This window comes from Hirundo rustica, chromosome 3 (assembly GCF_015227805.2).
Source record: "Hirundo rustica isolate bHirRus1 chromosome 3, bHirRus1.pri.v3, whole genome shotgun sequence".
NCBI lineage: Eukaryota > Metazoa > Chordata > Aves > Passeriformes > Hirundinidae > Hirundo > Hirundo rustica.
In genome coordinates, this window is record NC_053452.1 from 86,059,535 (window position 1) to 86,079,706 (window position 20,172).

The 20,172-nt window shown below is 34.9% G+C and overlaps 1 protein-coding gene across 12 annotated transcripts in view; it reads right to left on the reverse strand.

Moving 5' to 3' along the window:
- Nucleotides 1-20,172, reverse strand: part of RIMS1 (regulating synaptic membrane exocytosis 1) — a 299,234-nt gene that overhangs the window by 57,000 nt on the left and 222,062 nt on the right. For 9 of the 12 annotated variants that reach the window (XM_058419952.1, XM_040060043.2, XM_040060046.2 and 6 more), the window contains 2 exons: nt 19,800-19,912; nt 5,811-5,923 (listed from right to left, as the gene is read on the reverse strand). In XM_058419952.1, the coding sequence (XP_058275935.1) occupies nt 5,811-5,923; nt 19,800-19,912 (226 nt within the window). Of the gene's footprint in view, nt 1-5,810; nt 5,924-7,759; nt 7,785-19,799; nt 19,913-20,172 lie in introns of those variants that run through there. The other 3 variants (XM_040060049.1, XM_040060048.1, XM_040060050.1) reach the window with 2 other exon arrangements.

Genomic DNA, 20,172 nt, shown 5'->3' on the forward strand with positions numbered 1-20,172 from the left:
ACAGGGGTAGAAGTTACTTTGCTTTTAAAATCAACTGTGACACCACACCACCTATTACATAATGCTCATAAACTTATTGCTCATATCATCAGTCAGAGAGATACAAAAGGAAGTTTCAATCCTAGCAATGCCACACGTACCTAAATATTCACTCATACAGATATGAGGACTAAATAATTGTCAGGCTCACAAAACTAAAACTCATTGTCATAAGAGGAAGGTACTCTTGGCTGGAAAGCAACTAAACCAGTGGCACACTTCCCAGGGTGTGTTATGGGAAAACTATTAACACATAGGAGCACTAGGCAGTTTTTGACATGACACTCTAGGGAGTTCATTTTCCAGAACTGTGGTCTGTAAAATTGCTAGTCATAAAAGTTTATTTATGAATCATACACAAATGTATGGCTGTCTGTGAATATCCAAGCTCCAACTTTGCTGGCTGAGTCACTTAGCAAATGCCATGACTTAATTTCAAAAACCTGGCAAATACAAGCTTGAGTTTGTACAGATGAAGGTATCAGGTCTCCTCTCCTTAAGTCAGGTTTATCTTCTCTTGCTCCAGGTATCTGCTGCTTCTAATTAGTTCACCAACGTCGACAGGAGGCATACAGATTTCCTACCTACCTTTGATACAGTCTAGTAGTTAGTCATCTCAGCTAACAGATGAAAAAAATGAAAGCAATTTTGAAGTTAATCTTTTTTCCTTTCAAATATAGAGAGAAGTAAAATACTCTTCCACAATGGAGTGCTCAGTAAAATGGGAATATTTTACTATTGCAATATACCTGAATGTATCATTCAGAAGAAAAATAACATGAAGTAATGCCTGCAGGTTTCCAGCTGGGCTCAAAAATAATATGATAGAGTTTTCCTGTAAAGCGGAAAACTGCTGCTCTTTACAACTGCACATATATTTGCAATAATTCTCCCTGACATCTTATATTTAAACATTATATCAAAATGAAGTCTATTTTCAGTGCAATCACTTCTTTTCCAACTCTGTATCTTAAAGCTTATATAACATTTCTTTTCCAAGGTGCACTATTTATCACATTAGGAGAGTCGCTGAAGTTGGCAGCAACTTCAATAGCAATTACTAAAGAGTAGGTCTGGCTTTTTAAACATTAATAGTAGTTAGTTTCAAGTGCCAAAAATATCTGCACTGCCCTTGCCTGCATTACAAAAACAGAAGTCTATAAACAGCTGAATGCAGTTCTTCCATTCACTTTACCACCTGTGGAGCTGTTGCTTTTGCATACCACCAAAAGGAGAAAAAAGGGGCTTGATGAATTGCAGATTCCCATCAATGGGAAGAGCAAAAACACAAACCAAAAGAGTTTACTTCACAATTTTACAGCTCCTTAATGACTAACAATGTTAGGAATTTTACTGATTATAAGGCACATCTTAGAAGTCATTTAACAGTCCATTATAATTTGATTATTTTTCATATTAGAAAGTATTTCTAATATGAAAGTATTTGTATTTCTAGATTTAACTCCCAAAACCATGAAGAATACAAAAGCTCAGAGCTTCGAAAATTAAATGAGTGTGCTATCCTTTGACTACAAATAAAGCCCCACGTGACTAACCTTGACTAATATAGACCTCATTATGTGTTTAAAATGAGGAAATGAAATGAGAAAATAAAATGGGCTTTAAAATGAAGTCATTAACCTGAGGAAAGAGAAATCCAGACCAGATGCACAGATTCATCCAGGGTTGTATACAAGTCTTGAGACTGCAGCCATCTTTTGAAGCATTCTAACAAGGAATTTTGTCAGAAAACAAAATCCTGCACAAAGCACCTTAAGTTTTGATTGCTCGCATAGGGTTCCTCTGAAGGCTGCTGGCATTCACAGCCAGCAGTTGGCACCTTAGGGTGTTCAGGACTCATCACTGACTCCCACCAGCTTCTGTCTTTGGAGCAGCTCATGCCATGGTCCAGAGCCCACTAAGCACCAGTGATTCTGAAGAACTCTTCCTATAATTGTATCCAATTCCTATGAACACTGCTCAACTTCCAATCAGGGAACAGTAAAAATGAGCAAGTCAAACCATGAGGAAACTGCAGTGAAGCTTACGCGTCAAATAAATGGAACTCACTAAATTTTGTGAAATCCAGCCAGTAATGGAGTGACTACCATCTTAATATGACATATATTAAAGAATTTTTTTTCTTCAAGGTGGGTGAAGGGGACCAAAAGAAGATGCTACATCTATGTCCAAAAGCATTTTCTATATACAGCCCTAGATACCTTATCCAGCATGACATAAAACTTAACATAATCAGCCTCCTATCAGCCCAAATATCCTATCCAGCCACTGCTTTAGACAGTAATTGTTAACACAAGAGTTGATAGTAACTATTGAGTTAAATCCACAGTGCCACTGAACAAATGCCATGATTACACTTTTATACTAAATTTTAGGTTTTCAGTCACAGTCTTAAGTCAGTGGTGCATCTAAATAAAGTGATATCCTTTTAAAATACATACTACAGTGCTCTAATCAGTATCTCTCTTGAATAAACAGAACTTCCAAAAAAAAGGAAAGCTGGAGAAGCTGCAGCAGAGTGTTTGTGTTCTATGTGTGGCATCTGGAATAAAAAACCAGTGTATTTTGAATTAAAAGGCTATTTGAGTAATGCACTTCTGTGCAAATCCAGCAGTATGCCACCCAATATTTTGATTCTCTCAAGCACTGAACAGCACAAATATATACATACTAGCACTACAGCCTTACCAATATATAAGAAAGGCAGACAAGTTCAAAGCTCTTCCTTAAACCCTTTTGACAAATACTCAGAGCTCTGGTGCTTTTTAAATTTGTTTGTTTGTTTGTTTGTTTGTTTTGCTTATTAGAAATTAACAGTTTCACATAAATTATGGAGTCTTTCCACAGCACTGGGAGGAAATAAGGATGTGAACTCTGTGAAAGTCTCAAAACAGAGTACAACAACCATGAAGACATACACAAATGCTGCAGGGCAGACAGTTACGTATTCAAAATCCATCAAAATACCTATTCAACATCCATTAATGGATGCTCAAAATTGAAACCTGCATAGTGCATGCTTGGAAAACTACTGCTTGCTTACCGAAACTAGAAAATTGAGAAACTGAGTGGGAAAAATTCCAAAACCGTAATGCATCACAAATTGACGGGAAATTGCAAAGGATCTTTGCAATATCTTTGTTTGCAATATTTTTGTTTAAAAAAAGGCTTGTTTCAGTATAAGAGAAAACCAATTTTACCTTAGGAATTATTCTGTATATGCGTAACTAAGCACTGTAAATATGATCCAATCCCATAGTGAAGGAAAATTTTTGAATGGTTTAGAGAATTTAGTGTGTAATAAAACAACCATATTTGCAAATGCAAAAATATTGGAAGAATCAAATCCATGTGAGCTGATTGCTCTGAAATGCAGAACAGATTTTTTTCTCAATGTTCAGCACAGTATAATTTCTGTAATAAATATATTTATTTTCTGGAGCAGTGGGCAAACGCTGCTGTTTGGAAAAGAATTTAGTTAAACAGGGAAAAACTCTACTTGCAATTGATATTTTTGTAACAGTCAGTTAATATTTCTTTTTCAGTATTCCAGAATGTCTTTTATACCACTTAATATTTTTTATTTTTTTATTTAAAGTCAGTCTTGTTTGTGCAGTTTTCAAAGACTTCACAAATTTTGGCAGCAGATATTGGGTACGGTCTTTGGTTCAGAGAAGTCTCAGTCATCAGCTTCACCAAAGTAGCTGATATGATGTACTACATTTTCATTACAGCTGTCCAAATCTTCATCTATCTTGGTTATTTTCTTGACTCTTTCACCATTTTCAGAATAGAGAAAGTAGCATAAGGCTTGCTTTGTTAACATTTTTAAAGTGACGACTATCACCATAGTGAAATGAAGCAAACAACCCCATCACTGAATATCATAGAATGTTAGAATGGGCTAATATAAATCTTTCTTAGCACTTAAAAATTAATTGTGTGTTGGACCATCTTATCTAGGACTCCAACATTATCATGTAGAAAATACATGAAAAGTTAAAGATTTAAAGTCCAGAGCAATTCTTCTTACTACTGTTTTAGCATGGAAAAAAGTACAAAACACAAGGTACACCAAAAATATTTCTCTATAACAACAGACAGATTTGCTTCTTCAAAATTTTCCTCATACTTTTAGAAAAAAAATCTGAATAGAATAATTCTAGTGTTCTTTTGATTTAGTACTCATCATGGTTTCAATTTTGATTTTCCACATGCATTTAAAACCAAAAGAAGATCCTAGAAAACTCAAGGTTCTATGGATAGGAGGAATTTGTAACATTGCAGGTTGATGTCTTCTAACAACTATTTAACCATACATTGGATCTATGCTGATCAAATAAGAAAAGCATTGGAGGACCAAAATGATGCTTATCATAAATATTAGGTTTTTAAAATGTTTGAGAATGATAAATACACAAATTTCAATCAATCTGTAAGCACATATAATCTGACTCAGAAACCTGGCCTTTGACTCCGAACAAAGGTCCCTAGTCATCCTGGCAAAAGTCCTCAGGTTGCATATTACCTCTCTCACATGAAAATTTTATCAACCCTATTTTAACTATTCTTTTCTAACATGTTAAGTGGTTGGGAAGTATGACAGAGATGCACTGCATCTCACCCTCTTGACCTTGCCCTGAGTAGACTTCTTTTGAAGACAACAGCAAACCCAGTAGCAAATGAGCTGTTCTAATTAAACAAATTCTTTCTTCTGATAGAGGATATAATTAGAAATTTCCACCCCAGCTGTTGAGCTTTTAATAGCACTGATATTCCACCATTTGGCCATGGAGGATATAAGGTCTTATTTCTCTTGTTTCTCTTCCTTTTGAGAACTGTGCATCTAAGTTCATGTTTAAGTTGTCTGCATATTTAACTGCAACAAGATCTTTAACCAATTTTTCAAATCTGTTAGATATTAAAAGTTAGTTGCCAAATTTCCTATTTAACCATTCCTAAATAAATTTGTGATTTTGTTTCGGATGAGTACCTCACTTATACATTATTTTACCATATATCTCCAGGAGCATCAAGCTCCTCACAGCTTGAATTATAAGCAGCAGTGCAGATGTGCAAGACATTTTCATCAGTTTGCTTAGAAACCTATACAGTTTAAATTACAAAGTTATGGGCTATCATTTTAGCCTTACCAAGGAAACAAAAGCCCTCTATACAACTTTGTTAACGTAATTTCAATAAATTCCATTATCACAGAAACTCTTTAGGCTTTTATTAGAAAAGGAAATCAAGATAATCAGTAGGTACTCCAAGAAAGGAAATACTTTAACTCTGACATTATTACAATCCAAAAAAATTATACAAATATGAGAACATCTGCATGGGATTGGACCTGGTTCTGTCTAGCTCTCTACACATCAGACAGCAACAAGGGCCAATGTACTCTTTACAAACGCCATGGCCTACTTTTCCAAACTTCAGGGACTGGAAGTCTGAGGATTTCCTAAACTAGACGTGATAAGTCTGTTTTTAATAGCTGTTGAAAGATCTTTCTTTCCTGAGTTAGTTTTTAAGTATTTCAAATTTTACAGATTCATTTTAGTTGATGTCAAAGACTAAGTCTAACGCACATCAGATAGGGACAAAAATGATGCTAAAATGGTATTACTTGAAGACATTTCTGTCGCTTTAAAATACAGTATTCTTGAAGGTTATATAAAATTTTAAATAAACAAGTTTATGCCTTCAATTTTCAAGCCAAAGTATCATTCCAAGACTACTGACTTTACCTTGGTATATTGCTCACGCTCATGTTCTTGGCTAGAACCAGACCCTGATGTCTGATTATAACGGTGCACTTTCATTTTCATCTGTCTTGTTCGCTCCTCCACTACTAAGCTTGCTGCAAAAACACACAATGAAAAACAATTAAAAATAGAGAAAAAGTTTTGGAAAAAACATGGTTTAGCAACAACTTTAACTTATTTCCATTTCAACAAAACAAAGAAATGTACAAACGTAGAACAAGCACGGTGTAAACACAGAACAAAGGAACACTAATGCCAAGAAATTAATCACTTTCGTTGCGAGAGTCTTTACCTGAAAATGGGCAGACTTCCCAATTTCTACACATAATCAAGCTGGTGCAACAGATATGAAAAGAGTGAAAAAATTTAGGTGGTAGGCTGAATTATAAACCTGTTAAATATTCTGGATGCAGGGGACATAAATCCATTATCATCTAAGCATGTGTTTGTTTAAATGTAGAAAATATTACAGTAGAATTCTAAGAACTAATGCATGAAACAGGTATTAAAATTTATTTTTAAAGTAATTAACTCCTCCTACTATCTTGAAACATAGTAGTTTAACAGAGCTAAGACTATTTGAGAGGAATAATTTCTCCATTCAACCAGTCATATCAAAAACAGTCATTTTCCAGCAGTTTTGAGTTTTTTAACAAGACCTTTGAAATCACTACTTTGCTCTGTAATGCTCACCCTTACTTCAAATAACTATTTGTTCTTGTGTTTTCAACTTCCATATGTCAGTGTCTCTTTAAAAACAGAAATCTTTCACCTTCAAGGAGTTGTGGTGCTATAAAGAACATCTTCTTCAGCTTGAACAAGTTATGGCAGCAAATATTGGCTGTGCCTGCCACAGGCAGACAACCTTGCACTAACAGAGAGAGTGGTGAAAAAGCCCCTGGGCCAAGGCTTCCTCCAAGTAACTTAACTCTTGTGGTAGTGAGTAAATTTCCAAAGCATCTATATATTTTGCTATTCTTTAACTTTGTAGCATTTTAAATTCAAAGTAATACATCAATACGATGAAAACTGTCACTTTTCAACAGTTCTAGAACTAGGCCCAAATATTTATCAGTAACTATTCTAAATCACAGGAGTATGCATTATGTTCATTGTGGTTTAACAGGTTATAACATCTCAGAAAAACTACTTATAAGTTGGAATTTTTTATGCGTCAAAAATTTAATTTTATTTGAGGCAACCTCCACAAAATCTGCTTTTGCGCCAACCACGGATTTATATTTCTCTCTACAAAACAACTACTTTTTTAAGTCAAAGAGCCCCTCCCCAGATCAGTGACAGGAGAGAGACACCTATATTAAAGCTGCATGTAATCAACTTGCAATAACAAAACACAGAGAATTTTGAATTACTGGGAAGTAAGTACTACATGTATTTTCAATTAAGAGGTACTGAAGTTCTCATGTGTGGCTTGTATGCTGTTAGTTCACTGTATCATTATTCAGAGATTTATTTTTTTGTCTGTGCTTTGCCAGCACAAAGATACAAGGTTAAAAAAAAAAAAAAAAAAAAAAAAAAAAAAAAAAAAAAAAAAAAAAAAAAAAAAAAGGCAGTACATTGGATATTTTAAACTATAAGCTATTGCACAAATCACAATTGTGCCTGCACATACCACTTGTAACTTGCTCATAGAAATGATAAAATGTCTGTGCGCTGGTTGGGTATGAAAATATATATAAAAGCATCATTGTGGATTCCTTCCACATTTCTTATTAAAAAAACAGGAAAATTAAGTACAGCAAACTACATTACAATTCTGCTACAACTACAAATTCAAGGCATGAAATAAAGTTATCATTATCTTCAATCTCACATATGCAGAGTCCAATCTAGCAAATTCTGCACATGCAGAATGTCACACTGGGCCCAGCAATTATTCCAGATGACTAATTATGTCAGTAAATGTGTACCTTAATTGCAATGAGTCCAGTTCCACCATCAGATAAGCAGGCACAGCTCCAATTACTTCAATGGAAGTTGCATGGAGGCATCTGAAGGCAAAATCGAGCACTTTAGGTGAAATTTTTAAAGATGGCCTCGTATTTTAAGGACAGATATGAAAGGATTAAGATAGATCAATTAAGGACTGAAGTTAAAAAATGGGTATCTTAATCCTATCATACATGCATGAAATAGATTGAGGATATGAAATCAGAGTGAAAAATGAGACCCCTTTAAAAATTTAGCCTTACATGTGTATGGTGCACAGATTAGAGTTACTCTAAACATTACCCTTTCATTGTGTGAATTTTAGGTCCTTTAGCTTGTCAACTGTATGTTATACTAAATAATGTATATGATATGTTATCCTGTATTAACTATGATACCTTGGAAAGAATATTCTATTAGGTAATGAAATGCTATTTCAGAGGTTATTACTTCAGACAAGACTGAGCAAATATTCAACCTTAATTCTGTAATTCTTGATTTTTGTTATGTTTAAATCCTTAAATTTAACACATTTATGTTCTGGTTTTCCTTTATATATATACATATATATACATATATATGTATATCAAAGAACAGGAGAACAATTAATGAGGACTGTGAAATAAATCTAAATTCTCTAATGGAGAATTTTGATTTTGTGCATGAAGTACAATGCAATTCAGCAGCAAGTAGCTGTGAATTTATTTCTAAGCATGCAGTTGCATGAAACTACTCTAGAAAATCTAACTGTGTTCTCTTCTTTGTTTACCATGCACATCTGAGCATATGTTGAATGTAGCTCTGTTCTGTAATGGAAAATTTTATCTGCCTGACTAGTGGTTTGGTATAACCTTTACATGTTAATCACAAGAAGCAGAAAAAAGCCTAACACAGGAGCAAAAGCACATTAGCAAAACTGTAACCACCATAGGTAGCAACACCATATGATCACATTGCTTTCTTGGAAAATGGCTGGTTACCACAGGTAACAAAAACTTGACATAAAAATTACTTAGGCTGCCTCTCAGAAAAATATGGACCTACTTTCTTTTAGGACGTCACTATTTACAGAGTGTTTTTCCTGGAGGTGTTGAGAAGTAGCACTACACAGTAATTTACAGATCAAAGCACTATAATCCCAAGAGTTTTAAACTCTAGAGTGGCTCTAGAATTAAAATATGAAGATTTACCATATTTGTCTCAAAATAGTGGTGCAACTACAATAAATATCCATTGTGTCAACGTGTTATTTTCTGGTGTCAGAAGTCACACTTCAAGGAGCTGTAACTCCCATCTCTTCAAGGATTAATAATTCAGATATGAGACTGACCAGTGAAAAAGTAATTGAGAGAAGAGAACTCATTGATCAGACTGCTTAAATAAAGGGTGCAACTTTATAGCCAAAGCTTGCTACTAGTAAACCACGTGAAGGTTAACAACAATGATGTACATAAACAATCAAGCCATGCAAGAGAGAAAAGACAGACATATGAATGGAATCAAAATGTAATATTTCAATTCCATTAATCTATTCATAAACCCATCTGACTCCTGTAATTCCAGGTGTACTGGGTCTGGCTGGGATGGAGGCAGTTTTCTTCACAGCTGCCTGTTCTTCTAGCTGTGACTAAGTGTAAACACACCCAATGTTTTAGCAATTGCTGAGCGGTGCTTGTATAGGACCAAAGCCTTCTCTGTTCCTCATGCTGCAGCCCCCTGCCCTGGCTTCCCTCTGTCCCCAAGTAGGCTGTGAGAAGAAAAAGGTGGGACAGGTGACCCCAACTGACCAGAGGGACCATTCCATACCGTGTAGCATCATATGCAGCAATAAGACAGGGGGTAGTCTAAAATATGCAATTCTGTAAGACTGTACTTGAAAAAGGCATGGAATAAACTAGAGAAAATAGCTACAGATCTTATTTTCAGCCTGAAATCTACTCCCAAAGAAAATTAGAACAGACTAATAGTTGTATTTTCTTAAAGGAGATAGCCACTTAATTTTTCTAAGACTTTACCTGTTTACTACAATTGTACGTGCTAGTCACATTCCTTTTAATACATGACTATTATGTTAAGATTTATAGAGTAATGTCTGGTGCCACTAATTAGTTGACAGCCCTCATCTTTATTAGTATCCTAAGAAAACTACTATGGACGTGTTTCAACCCCTAAATGCCATTTAACTGAAGGAGAAGTTAGAACTGGCTGGAATCCTAAATGTTCAGAATACATTCTACTTTTTCAATTATGTACAAAACAACACAACAATAATCTGATATACTAATATATCAGATGTAGTAAGGCAGATAAGGCTTTCCTTTTTTCTTTAATAAAACTTTTCTGGACAGAATGTGTCATACGACACATTTCTGTTATCAACAGAATATGAATCTAACAATTCAAGAAATAGGACTTTAAAAGAAATTAAACTTGCATTAACATCAACAATAGACCAACCCTATGAAAATCATTGAGAGTTACAAAAGCAGCACTAATAGCAGTGGCCAGTGCAAAAGAAACAGAAGTAATTTTAAGGTCTAAAGTTCTCCCTTTAAGGTTTAAAAGGGGGTCTAAACTCTACACTATATGCAAAATTCTCAAATGACATGATGCCTTAAACACCCATTTATTAGGCTGACAGTATAATGTATGAAACTTATGCGGGATCATTTAAATAAGGATTGTATCACAGGCAGCAATAATGAACAAGCAAGCAACAGCAAAATGCTGTAGCTGCCTTTCTAGTTGTAGTTTTTTATTAGTTTTTTATTCCTGAGCTCTAACTCTACATATCCACCTCCTTCATATCGCAACATTCAAAGAGACTAAATTCTAAAAATTTTGGAAAACAGTGTATTTCGTCAATAAATAACATCTAATAAGAATCCCTTCATTCATTTCAAAAAAGGGTAGGTAAGTCAGATAAGTAATAAGATACATGTTTAAAAAGTCAAGTGATTAAGCCCAGGAACAAATTTCCATCCCTTGCAGTCATTAAGTGAAAATACCTTTCTAAAGGACATTCTTGCCCAAGTATGGGCTTAATGCCGGAATGACTGGTGACATCACATGATCTGTGATTCAAACTGATAATCATACTGTGCTTTTCTAGATGGTAGAAAACCTATGGATGTCTTAGCATTGGCCATACCATTTTCTGTAATGATGAAGTCTGCAACAAACACAGAATTTTCTCCTGAGGCACTTTGTATTTCTGTTCTAGATGATCAAGACAGAAAGAGGACGTTCAGACAAACAGTATGACTTGGAAAACCTCCAAGCCTTACCTGCACTATTAAATGTCAAAGTAAGAAGTAAGCTACACAACCGGAAGAAATTGGTATCAAGATTTCAGATAGCTGTAACTCTTTCCAGAACATATCACACATCCATCCTTTATGATGCAAACTTTAAGAGAAAAGAAGTCTAAAATGACACAAAGATTTCTTACATCATGAAGTACTGAAAATAAGTTGAAGTGAAAATTTATCTCATAAACTTGTCTCATAATAACAGTGCTTCTGGGGCAAACCCAATAGGTTCAGTCAGGGGAACAGAGAACTGCACTTATTCCAAAAGACAAGAGAAGTCTGACCTATTCTTCAATTTCAGTCTCCATATTAAGAAGAAAGGTTGAACAGTGAAAAACAGTAACAGCTGTAATGCAGTCTAGAAGCAGTACACAGCATTTCTACACAGCAGAAGCTAGGAGATTCATTCATTTGAGCAACTTAGATGCTCTGTGGATGGGAATTAAGGGAAAAAAAACAATCTGGTTTGAGGAATTATATATGAAATAATAACAAAAAAATCTGTTTTGAGAAGTTGCACCTGAGGAAGAATCTAGGCAGAAATTATGTCCATAACAAAGGCAGGGAAATAAAGCAGCAACGAGATTTGGATGGGAGAATCTGTTAGTGCAGAGATGGCTGCATGGCACAGAAAAGTCACACTGGTGTTGGACCACCATGATCCACTTCAGAAATAATACAGACTCTCTAGTTCATTTCTGTTGATCCTTCAGGATGAGTTTTGCAGTATGCACACACAAAATATCCTATGCATACACAAGATATCATTGCAATAGGTTTCCTGGCTTTAAAAAAATCACAGCAAATTCTACCATGAAATTTAAAAAGCACAAAAAAATCATGAGCAGACAAATGTTTTGAAATACAAGGTAAGTAACACTGAAAACTCAATTTTTTGCCAAGATGGAGACCTTGCTATGACTTCTTTGAATATGCAACTTCAAAAAAGAATGACAACATGCAGATAGTGAGAGAGATGGCTCTGAACCCTGCTCTGCCTGATCACAACCTGCTGTAGCTACTTCAAGCTTGTGTTTGTGGATTTCCCCTCTCCATGGGAGCTAATAGTTCTCTGGACCTCCTCCCAATCATGATTAAGGAATGACCAAGGAACATAGTCAGATTTCCAAGCTGGGAGATGAGCTTGGATCTCTCAGTACAAAAAGAGGCATGGTGGCCATCTTGAGCTTAACAACTCACTCCAGAAGGAAGATAAGCCAACATAGAAACCTGAACTGCATGCTGCAACATTCAGTTCTTTCTCAAAGAGCTTCAGGGGTGATCCACAGAGAAGCTTCTGTGCAAAAGGAAACAACATGAAAACAAACACAGACCTCTTAAAATAAAATAAAAAAAAATATACATATATATATAAAAATAAATAAAAAAAATAAAGAAAAAAAACAACTAACCGCTGGATTTGGCAGAGAAAAAGTCAGCATTTTCATAATCTGCTGAAGACTTTATAGCAACCTTTTCCACTGATTACAGGGAACAGATGTTTGTTTTGTTGCAGACTCATATGGTCAGTGTTTTTCACTTCTGTAGTATATGCTTTCCCTCATACTTATGTCTCCTTTCACAAAACATCCTGTAATTCCCCCATCCTCATCTCTTAATTCACCTACTGTCTATACTTTTTACCTCTTGTAAGAAGTTACAGTGGGCTATTAGTGTAAATCAGCTCAAATTAAGATATTTATGGTCCCCCAGATCTGCCAGCACTTCAGTCTTCCTGCTGCTCTTCTTTTGCCCAGTTCTTTTTAGCCCCTGGGTTTCATCTGCCTTCAGCTCCCTTGAGCCAGAGGAATCTGTGAATGTCAATATCCCACCACCTTCTACACACACCCAAAATTGGGCCATATCCATCCAAATCTTGTGGAAACAAGCTCTTTTACAAACCTGTTAGAGACAGTCTAGTTTGTCTGCATAAAGTCCATTGTTTTAAACAAAAAAAATCCACTGCAGCCCAAATCTTGACAGAGGCATAATCAACAAACAGGTAAGATTGATTTGTACTGTCCTGTTTGAGAAAAATATAGATACTGAGACAGAAATAATTTGTAAAAACAACCACTTTTAGCACTTTCTTAAGACATTTCACAGTATATTCTAAACACTGCAAAAATAACATATAATTGCTAACACCTAAGTTATGTATTTCTTTTTCATCTCCTTTTAACATAAGCATGAAAACATAATTGTGTATGTTTGACATGGGTGTTGGAATTCATACCTAGTGAAGAAGTTGCTTTATTTTTATTTTTACCTGAGCACCCATCCCTTCAGAAAGTAAAGTAGTTGCATGAAATACTTCGATTCAAATTCAACTCACAGTTTGGCTGTGACCCACCCTGTATTCAGACCAGAATTTCCCAAGATAAGGAGGACTCAGGATTAAAGGTTAGAAAAGGTTAATCAGTGCTAGTAATGTTTATGCAGTGTAGAGTTTTGATTTTAACATTAAAAGGGTGAGGGAGCTTTTAAATTTTTTTTTTTTCTCTACAAGCTTCATCTGGATTTTGAAATAATTTCTACTTTCAGCTAAAAGGAAAAATAAATAGGACTTTTCTGCAATGTGGCTTTGACAGAGACATAATAGACTAGAGTTTTCATTTTGTGGGACAGCCTTAGATACCTGTTGTTTGAGCTCACTGATTCTCAGCTATCAACACAGGCATAAATTCATAGGAGGTGAGCATTTTATGTCTGCCCCTAAAACCTGCCCTACAACAGGAGTAGTACATGGGACTGACATGCAAACAGAACACAGCTCATTCTTCAGAATCTCTCTGCATACAAAAAGTAGTTTCTAACCATCATCACCTTTAACTATTCCTATGCCCACACCTAGGAAATATCCCTCACAGCTGCCAAGGACCATGGCATCACTAGCAGTATGTGCTGTGCAGAACTCAAGAACAGTTTAGGGAAAATCTTAAGTGTTTGTGTGAACTTTTACTCAATCAAGCACCTTCTGAGCCATGTTAAATATCTCTGTTAAATCCAGTATATTGCATTTCAATAGGAGCATGAGAAATCACGAGAGAAACCATTTTCAGATTCTAAAGAGAGGCATCAGATAGCATAGAGATATTTCAACAACAACTTTTTTGCATGTTAACACTGTTAACTAAAGCCTATATACTGACATGGAGTGTAATGAAGGAAAAGCCAGTATCAACAGATGCCAAACATTTGTTAAAAAATTGCATAAATATTTACCTTTTGTGGGAGAGTTAAAATTCTCTTGCTCTTCAATGAATTAAATGCACGGAATGATGGAAACAGAAAAAGAAATCAGCAAATTTAAAGTTAGATAAAGAAATGTGTTACACGTGACAATGGCATGTACAGTAGGCAGTACTCCAGCACATGTAAAAGTAATGTAAAAAATTAAAGTGATAAGCCATGACAAATAATAAAACCTATGGCTTTTTCTTTAAAATTAACAGGAACAATGATGTTACAGAGAACCAGATTGTGGAATCTTTAAGTATTCTGCTAGAGAATATAATCATACCAAAATTTATGAATGGCATAAAAATCTTAAAATTATTTTAAATATCACTCTTACTTCTGAACCACACAGCACAATTTGAAGCCTCTTCTGCAATAATGAGTGTTACAAATTTATTTCCTGTTAACTGAAATCTATAATACTCAATAACCAACCAACTAATAAAAATCTGTTTTTAGGAAAACATAAAAGATTATGAGGCTTGACCTCATTTGCAAAAGTTAGGACTGCTAAGAAAAATACTCTCCAGCACGAGTAAAGATTCCACAAGCTGCCACAAAATATGCAGTGCCACCTAATAATTTTAAAATAAAACCAGAAATATGGAGACAAAACAAACAACGCTGATAGTCTGAAATCTAAAACTGAAAGGACATTTTTTTCTTCTGCCACTCAATTTTTATACTCATAGATTTGAAAAAAAATTTTGACTGAAAGGGTTTGATCTTTAACCATTACCACAACCATACTCTTACTGCAATGACATTTCAATGATCAAGTACAGAAACACAGAACTGTTTTCACTAGCACTTCTTTTTCTTTTGGGATCTCAATTTGGTACTCACAACGCAACGTATTAATTGACAACATACTGATTTTCTGTATGAAATTCTCATTCTTATTTGTTAAAAGAAAAAATACTGGACATCAAAACACATTGTTCCTCTCTGATGCCACTACCATTGTATGAACATCACACACATGAACTTTATACATGTAATCCCCATTCAGTCCCAGCAGAGTCTTCATGTAGTTTTCCCTCATGTAAAGCAGCAGCGCACACACACATGCACCTCACCTTTCATACAAGTGCTGTACAAAGCTTTTTGCAACATGAGCTAAGGTACAGCAGCACCTACTGCTGGACGCGTGTTTCCTTTGCTTGGTGCCACCACATGAGCCCTACTGCTGTAACTGATGCCACTGAAAACACACACAACCACACTGCTTCAGTCCGGTTTACAGATGCTCTTTTCAAGGAAACAGACTGCTATTATCACAAACCTTCTCATTATATGATTTCTCAAATAGGAAACTACATTGTGAAAGCTATGAAAAAGAAGCCCAAAGAAGACCCAAACAGAAGGCAGATAGAGGGAGTAAGACCTGTTTTGCACTAATTACCCCTGTAAGATTGTTGCTATACTACAACCATTGCATATTTATATTGCTGGTTCATAAATTTCAACAGTACTATTTTTTTTTTAATTTACTCTCTAGAGTAATAATATAATCCCTACTATCTGCTGGTGTATTCACTTCCTTGATCAACCATTATGCAAAAGTGTAGACATACACCCTCAAATCTTATTCAAGCAAGAATTCCTGTTATGTTTGATAGCTGCAATGACAGAGGACGGATTGAGTAAAGATCACATATGTATCCTTTATATGAAAGTATAATTTAAAAACCATGCAACTACATCACAAAGTTTTTATAGAAACAGCTGAAAAGCAAAGTCAATGCAGAATCCTCACCGCTCTTAACGATTTGCACAGTTCCACTCAAACATGGTGCAAATAAAAAAAACAGTGATGCAAATCTCTTACAGCCCAGCACAGAATGACATATTGAGAATACACCATTGTCCTTACCACGGCTTAGAATTTCAATGCTTTAGTCACTGAGCCAAAACATCTTCAAAGCATTAGGTCCTTTTGTTAAAATCATCCGTTAATAAAATAAAAATCAAAACCACTTCTTTAGCAGCATAAGTTAGGGAAATTACTATTAGATTGTGATGTCTTGAAAACACACACAGACACACCTATACAGGATTAACTTTCAATATTGAAAATCTCAAGACCTTTCAATACAACAACATCGCAATGTGTATTGCATTCTAAGAAATACTGCTGTCATGGTTGCAAAGGAAATATATACAACTACATCTTCCTTGAATATGACTGTAATAAAAATAAAAATCACATTGTTGAAAAATTACAGAAGCCTACAATCTTAACTGCAACCACTTTTTAAAGTCTGCATGCCTTCAAGTTGATATTATTTAGTTAGTATTGCCTCAAATAAAAATAACTCTTTTCCACTCTAAAGCTAGACAAAGTTGCTCTCCCCTTCAGAACATAATCACCAAGAAGTCTGGGGTTTTTTGCATTTTTTTGCCAGTGTGAATTATAACATGATTTTAAAGTTTTAGTCCTTAAAATTGATCATTTCCTCTACATTTAAGGTTGCTTCTCCATTCCTGATCTGTAGTAATAACTCTCCTTCTGTAATGGAATAAGGATCACTACTTCGAAGACGTCTTCTCTGTAACAATTACCTCTGTGAGTTTATGGTTTTTTTTAAAGAAAGCATATGTATAATTCAGGACCTTGTAAAACTACCTTGTTTTCTCGTAAGTTGAATTTTTACAATTCTCAGACTGTCAACCAGAGTAGTAACTAAACATCTTTTGGTAGAGACAAGGAAACAACCTTTTGTTTAGTGCTAAACTTGACAACAAAATGGAATGCCTGAAATACAATGTCAGTCAAGACTTATTAATGTGGATAGGATCAGTTACAATTGATAGCTAAAGATTGAAGATTAGTACTTAAAATATCACTCTGTTTCTCCACATGAAAACTGCTACCAGTCTCTTGCTCCTTCATTAACTCTCATTAGTTCCATAATGAGGACTTTAAAGAGTAATAAAATTACACTGGATTCTTCTATGTCTTCCAAATGTGCAACGCAGCAAATAAGAAGCCCATTCTTGATATACAAATACGCAATCTTTCTGCAGCAATCACTATGCCTTGTATAACTGACTTAATACATGCATATATTTAAATTCATAGATGTATATATTTAGATGATAATATGACTCTCAGAAAACAACAGGATTTTTAGGGAATGTAAAGAAGTACTTTCCTATAAAAATGATACTTTATGGCATATAATACAAGTTTTCCTTGAAACACATGACATCAAGATGACCATCAAAATATAGGAAGAAAATGCATTTTGAAATAGTTCCGATGATATTTGGATATTGCACTAGATTTTTACATCATCTGTATCAACAGTGACTGTGAATTTAAACCATTAAGGGCACACTCCGGTTCTAAGCACAGTTAATGTAAATCTTTACAGAACACAATATGTTTTGGGTCCAGTACTACATTAAGGTCAGATCACTTCTGGTCACTACATTTGACCCTGGTCCCTACATTTGACAGAGATTATAGAGGTGAAGCTAATGTTGAAATCTGGTACTGTAAATCAGAGCAAGTACTGTGGTCTTATGGCCTTAATGAATTTAATTTCTAACAGTAGTATTAAGTTAGACATACTAGCATATGCATTTCAACAGATACTGGCACAATTTTTTAAACATGTATTATAAAAACTATTCAACTTATTACGCCTCTGCAAATACATTCTGAGCCTGAACAGAGCATTAAATGTGGGTAAAATAAGAAACACTCCCTTTCAGAAGCAAAGTCAGGCACTCAGATGAAACCAAAGTACTGTATAGAGAAGGAAATTTCTTTACCCACTGATTCCATGTGCTGCAAAACAGCCATAGTGACACAGACGACACAATTTGTAACAAAGCTGACCACGACGCATCCTACCTGCACGTTTTTTATAAAAGGCGCAAGCATATGAAGCACAAGTGTAAACAAGAGTTCACTGCAACAGCATTACTTTACAAGTGTTCACAGTATCAACAACTTTATAAACGTAGAGTAGCTTTAGCCTTCTGCTTAACTTTCATTTTTTTCTTTCCTCTTCTGTACACATCCCATTTCTACTCATTTTTAAGTAAGTTCTACATTCATTTCCAATGCCTTCAACAAAACATAAATTGGTATTTTACTCTCACACACCAGTTACCAAGACCAGCAGAAAAATGATATATGACTATGCAAAGGAAAGTCAAATTAAAATTAAATTGATCAAAATAAAGCTGATTCATCATTATATATTGTACCAAGTTTTGAAATTGAAGTAGAAATATGGAAGAAAGTTGAAATTCATTACTTATTACATTTCCCTATAAAGGTCCCGACATGCTAATATGCAGAAGTAGAAACTCTGAATGTCATTTTTAACTAGTTAATAATTCAGACAGTACTAGTCACTACAAAACAAAAGGACCTGAATAGCAGGTTTAAAGTTAATAGAAGTCACTTATATCTGTATATTAGTCATTCAAAATAAATACATTTATAAAACAAGAGTACATTTTATATGTGCTAATTGAGGGGTTTGTATGCCATCACAGCTCAAAGCCCTAACATTAATGCCAACTGATTGCAGATTAATGCAAGTCATCATACAAGAAAACCTCAGTGGTAATCTGTCATGATAAGGTGGTTACGGTCAGCAGCTTTATCTGCTCAAGAACGTGATCTGCTAACAGTTCTGCAATGCACTACAATATTTCATCATTATAATCATTTCCTTAATTTCCACAAAGAAGAAAACATTGCAGTATGTGGCAATCTCAGTTGTTGCTCGTAGTCAATGAGAAAACAAGATGTTTTAAACACAGAAGGAAACATGAATGCACAAATATTATCCATTGTGCCACTTCATTTTACCATAACAGCTCATTCTCTGTGTGTAGTATGTTGCTAGAAAAGGAAACAGCAATGTACATTCTTATTTGATCTTAGTATGCAAGAAACATCTTCCATAATCATCAGGTATACATTGTCATTTTCAGAAAAGAGAAACATTCTTCGCCTGATCAGTTTATTCTTGAACAAGAAAGGAATGGTGACCTGTACTCTCACATCTCCCATGGTAATTGTTTTCATTCTTTTTCACTGAACTATGAACTCCAGAAGGAAAACAGATCTGTGACATTTTTTATTAGTCTACGTTAATAATGCACAACAACAAATAAACCACAAAATAAGAAATGAGTAAGACTGTCAAAATCCTTGCCCCTATTTTTTTTTTCTGATAACATACTAGACATGTTGAAAACTACCATGACTCTAATATGAAATTCAAACATGAAAGGATATTAGAAAAGTAAGGCAATTAAACTACATGTAATAACCCGCCTGTCAAACTTCACTGTATTTCCCAAACTACAAAGATGCTTTCATTCCCTTCTATTGTTTTACTGGCAGAATTATAGCACTGGACATGTAGTTATGCAAGAAGACTTAAAGTAAAGTAGGAAATCAAAGAGTTTGAGCAGTCACAAGCTCATTATTTGATACCTTGCTCTATACTGCCACTTCTTACTGGAACTTGTGGTAGCTGTCTTCCCCTACGACTGCTGAAGGAGGTGTCTGCAGGAGGAGACTGCGTGGGACTTCCTTGCTGATGTGTTCTGCAAATGAAATTGAGATAAAAGCAAAATAAGGCAAATGAAGAGACATTTTATATTCTGAATTTTAAACACAAGTTAAGCTGCAGGTACTGAAGATGGGTTTGAAAAAGTTTGCATTTAGTCTATGCAATATGCACATACTCAGGTCTAAACCCCCAGTCAACTTATAAGGCCTTACATTTAATTTCTCTAACTACCTGCAGCTATAGATAAATTATTTCCTTTTGTTTGTTTGTTTGTTTAATTAATTTATTTATTTG